This window comes from Lipomyces doorenjongii (assembly GCF_038497915.1).
Source record: "Lipomyces doorenjongii strain NRRL Y-27504 unplaced genomic scaffold V1508scaffold_229, whole genome shotgun sequence".
Taxonomy (NCBI): Eukaryota; Fungi; Ascomycota; class Lipomycetes; order Lipomycetales; family Lipomycetaceae; genus Lipomyces; species Lipomyces doorenjongii.
This window is the reverse complement of record NW_027118296.1, coordinates 1-4,865: the sequence shown is the minus strand read 5'-3', so window position 1 is coordinate 4,865 and position 4,865 is coordinate 1. Positions and strand designations below refer to the sequence as shown.

At 46.5% G+C, this 4,865-nt stretch overlaps 2 protein-coding genes across 2 annotated transcripts; one reads left to right on the top strand and one right to left on the bottom strand.

Moving 5' to 3' along the window:
- Positions 1–1,303: 1,303 nt before the first annotated feature.
- On the bottom strand, positions 1,304–2,066 carry V1508DRAFT_429273 (uncharacterized protein). The gene has a single exon (XM_066941877.1). It carries the CDS (start codon positions 1,762–1,764, stop codon positions 1,561–1,563), a length of 204 nt encoding a protein of 67 aa, XP_066791970.1. The 5' UTR covers positions 1,765–2,066; the 3' UTR covers positions 1,304–1,560.
- Positions 2,067–2,404: 338 nt separating this feature from the next.
- V1508DRAFT_429271 (uncharacterized protein) lies at positions 2,405–3,994 on the top strand. Its single transcript, XM_066941876.1, has one exon. The coding sequence runs from the start codon at positions 2,815–2,817 to the stop codon at positions 3,874–3,876; it is 1,062 nt and encodes a 353-aa protein (XP_066791969.1). The 5' UTR covers positions 2,405–2,814; the 3' UTR covers positions 3,877–3,994.
- The last annotated feature ends 871 nt before the right edge of the window (positions 3,995–4,865 follow it).

Genomic DNA, 4,865 nt, shown 5'->3' with positions numbered 1-4,865 from the left:
TTTTGTCATCTTGTCATCTTGTGCAAATTCAACATAGAGGTAAGTCGCATACAGCCGGAATCACTTCTGCAGTGTAAGATCGTGCAGCACTAATCTTAGTCTGGCTCCAAGCGGGACGCTGGTATTAAAAATGCCGAGCAAATCGGACAACTAATGCTATAACTGGAAAATGCCTGTATCAGAAGGCGTAGGGCTTCGCGCAGCTTGAAATCCCACTGAATTCATTTCTCTACCGTTGATTACGTAATACTATGTCGAATATCGAATATCGGCACGATATGTCGAATATTTGATTCGATGGTCGAAGAATGCTTCGAATAATATTCGATATTCGTATCCGACGCCGGGGGATTATATCGTATCCGACGGGCGATAATCGGTCGAATAATATTCGCCAAGTCGAATATCGTCAACAGCCCTAACGCTAACCCGAAGGTCAGTTATTATCATCCAACTTTCGGGAAAGCCCCGGCAAACAAGCGTGACATGGGCCCCGTGAAGCTGACGTGTGATCCAAGCATCCAAGCACTTAATCGTAAACTCTCAAGTGTCATACAGCAAACTTGTGGGAACAGTACGATTGTCGTCAAGAATAAAAGAAAGAAGGTAAGGAACAATTTAAAGAAGACGACACGAAAATATGAGGCGACGCCTGCCCTAGCCACTATTCAATCCAAGTTCCAGGCACGATCAAGGTCGAAATTCAAACAAGAAGACACGACAAACTCAAATCTCGAAACTCAAAATATACTTTGGCCGCCCTTCATTTGTTGAAATTGCCGAGGCACATAAAATTACTCCTGCATCTGAAGCCTGAACCTGATGATACAAAAGCGTTCTGAATTTGATTAAAACTTAACATTTCCCATAAATAACGTGAGTGATAGGCGAGCCGCGCATGCAAGCGAGCCGCGCCTTTTCTACTTTACATACATCTATCAACTTTGACTTTCAACAAAATACGGAATCCGCTTCTAAAGAACGTAGAAATAAAGAAATGTCTATTATACATAGTTCCGATTAGTTTTTATTGATTGACTTTGTTATTGTGTCGTAATTGGGCTTAGAATTGGAAAGGCAGAATGTGCGCGGCTCGCTTGTATGCGCGGCTCGCTTATCACTCACGTTACAATTTAGGACTGTTATTTCGAAAGGAGATTCATGGAAATTCAATACGCTATTCCTCTTTGGGACACGCTAAAATTTCACGTCGTACCCATTTGGCCCAGCCACACACAGCCACACTGCTAATTGCTCAGGAATTTCACTTCTAGTATAATTTTATAAACCTCTAGTCCACCCACTTAATAATCTGGCGTCTAATATGTGGATCGCCGTCTACTCTACCAATATTTATCGCTCCAACCGACTGATCTACTCACCCTTCTTACATGAGTGACAATGCATCGGCCCACATTGCTTCGAAATCACCGTCATCGTTGTTATCCTCATTGTAATGACCCTCACCGCAGTCACCACTCTCACCACCGTCATCGATAGCGACACCTTCGGAAATTGAATGGCCTATGGCGGCACCCTGAACCCTGAACCCTTCGCGCCTTAGGCAATTTGGCGCATTTGCACAAGTACGAGCGACTTTTCTTTGTTGTAGGCGGCCCCATTTTTTACGGCAAAAATATGACGGATCGCATAGGCGTTGACGAACTCTCTTGCGCACGCTGCTGATTCCAATTCCATCCCGACATACAAAGCAGGAATGTCGTTGGCGTCCGGCGTAGAAGAGACAGCTGTTGTGAGATCCATATCTGTTCTAATATCGGTTCATTAACGCGTAGTCAAATTGAAGACAAAGGTGAGCCAAACGCGTCCTTCGAATTGGACGCGTCTCGAATTGGAACCCTCGGTTGCCGGGACATCTTGTTTAGTAAACTTCAGGGTAAGTCATTATGGCGGTGCACAAATGGGTACGAGGAAATTTTACGTGTCCCAAAGAGGAATAGCGCATTGAAGCTCCATGAATCTCCTTTCGAAATGGAAATTAGGTATTTGCGTGGGTTAGGGCTCATATTATTATCTTGACTCAACGTAACTGCACCACACCTCGGGCGAAGTACAGTATAAACCTCGTTAATAATACGATTCGCTGTGAGTCGATAACCTCGTTAAGCCGATTTGTTTCCTTGTAAAAATTCAGGATAATGTTAGAAAATCCATTTCAATGAAACGATAACCGTGCTAAGTCACTACGAAGTGGCTATAAACATTGCTTCAACTTAACGGGCACTGTACTACAAATTCTCACTAAATTTAAAGTTCGGCGAGAAGATTTTCCGGTTTGGTTGAGAGCGGCTGATGGGTCAAGGAAGCTGGTATCTTTGGCTGCATTAGTTTGTGCCTGTTTGTCTTTATCCTTTGAGCATTTTTCTCCCCCATCTGCTGTCCAGCGAACCACAACCACGGGAACGGGCATGAGTCAATTAGCTAGGACATTTGCAAACGCCACCGAGAGATGTAGCTGAAACCTTTATGATCGCATCAACTCGCACATGTTGCGACTTGAAGCTACTGAGGAGCCGTCGTTTGCGAACGTGCCACCGAAATAAAAGAATAGTGTCCCTGCATCGTGCACACCCAAATGCTCCCGGTGGTTCGCGAGTGAAGCCCCACCCCCGTGCTGGTTGAGTGGATGATCTGAACTTTTTCGAATCATCGCAGTAGAAAGACCGACCGATTCCGGGGAGGATAAATAATCAGTTAGTCCTGCTGTCTCACTTCTGCCAGGCAATTGAATTACTAAGCGAGCTACCAGATACTGCCAACATTGAACGCAGGGTTACCTTAGATATCCACACAATGCATCTTTCCTCAAGACTGATCTTTGCTGCCACGAGCACAATTGCCTGTATTGCTTCGGCAGCCGCCCTGAACATCACCATCAATCAAAATGTGCCCTTTGCTCCGGCAAAGCTTCCGACCCCCTACGCTGCGACGCAATGCGACATAATCGTCGAGTTGTTCAGTAGGCTCGGTCGTACGACTGCGTGGAATCTCGTTGAGAAGGTCCATATCGAAGGCGATACCTTCGAGCCGGAAGGAATCGTGAGAATCGGTGACGATCGCTACTTCGTGAGCGCTGGCGAATACACCACCCCCACCGTCAAGTATGGAAATAACACAATCATCAACGGAACGGATCGGACTGCTGGCTCAGGATTCGCTCACATTATGGTCTTCGACGGCAAAGGCAAACGTATCGCGGATGCTACGCTTACTGAGCGGGGTGCTATTGAATACCACAACGGCGGCATCGATTATGACGGCGAATTTATTTGGGCAACCATAGCACAATACCGTCCCAATACAACGGCCACTCTCATGCGCATCGAACCTCACACGCTCGAGCCAACAGTCATTCTCCACGTCGCGGACCACGAGGGAGGAGTTGTCCACGACACGCGCACTGACAAGTTCGTCATGCTCAACTGGGGCTCACGCAATGCGACCACCTGGAATAGCGGTCACAAACCCGCTCCCTACCCTTCCTTCACAACCTTCCGAGACAAAACCAGGAACCCGAGCTACTACGTCGACTACCAAGACTGTAAATTTTTGGGCCACCCTAAAACTTTCAACTACCGAGGCACCATGATCTGTTCAGGCGTCGCGTCTCTGTCGCCAACGGTTGCCATCGGCGGCGTTGCCCTCGTCGACATGGACACCATGATTCCTGTCGCGGAGGTCCCGATTACTATGACAAGTGATCTGGGTGTCCCAGTCACCCAGAATCCCATGGATGTCGCCATTGTTGACGGTCGTCTCAGGTTTTATTTTATGCCTGACCAGCACAACTCCACGCTATACGTGTACGAGGCAGAGCCGAACAGCCCGTTTGAGTACGGGGGTGGAGTATATTAGATCGTGGAGATTTTCAACCGCCATGTTTGTAGATTTCGGCATAATTGATGAATCATACTGATAATTTTAAATAGTCTGAGTCCTTGGAACAGACTTGCAAACTAATGCATATTGAGATTCTTTTTGAATTTCTCACCCCTTATGCCATGACTCCCACGCAAAGTGTTTCACAGTTATCATGGCTAGCAAAAGTTCCCATTTTCGTACAAATTATCCAACCCATTAGATTATATAAACCGTACCTGTCTACCCTAACAACTCGTGTTAATCTGACTTGGGCTAAGTGTCAATACAATTCTGACAGGTGGGCCTCTTACTTCCTGTCATCATAGACCATGTGCCAGTGAAGTTTATAGAGGTGGGTACGATTACGGTACCGTCAACTTTTGAGATTATTCGTAAAGTTAATCGCAAAAATTAAGTTTTAATCGTAAAGTAATCGTATGGTATAGTTTGAAATCGTATAGTAATCGTATTCCTAATTCGGAAGGTAGGGTTATACCGAGGGGTTGTAGCTTTCCTGGCCTACAACCCCTGCCGAGGAACCCCTTTGTCCTCCCAAATATTATCAACAATTAAGTGTACTACTCATTACTGCATTGACTCCGATATGGAAGCTTTTACACGTCCTAAAGATGTAAGCTGTGTTTCAGGGGGCTGAACCTGTCCGACGTGTCCGACCATAGTAATGAGCCGCACGGGAGAGCCAAGTGGTCACGCCCGTTTCAGGGTGCCGTTTCTGTATACTGAAGGGTGTCCGACCTGTCCGACCAAGGTAAGGGTTTATAGGTTTAGTATGGCGTGTGTCCCACTGGCTGTCCGACACCTGTCCGACTTCCTGCGCATATCTGGCAAATATTCTGCACACTCACTCCAGGTACGTCCGTCAAAGTATTGCACACTTGTTCTAGGCACATCTCGCAAACATTCCGTACACTTACTCTCTGGGCACATCTGCCAAAGTATTTGCACACTCGGCCCATAGGCAA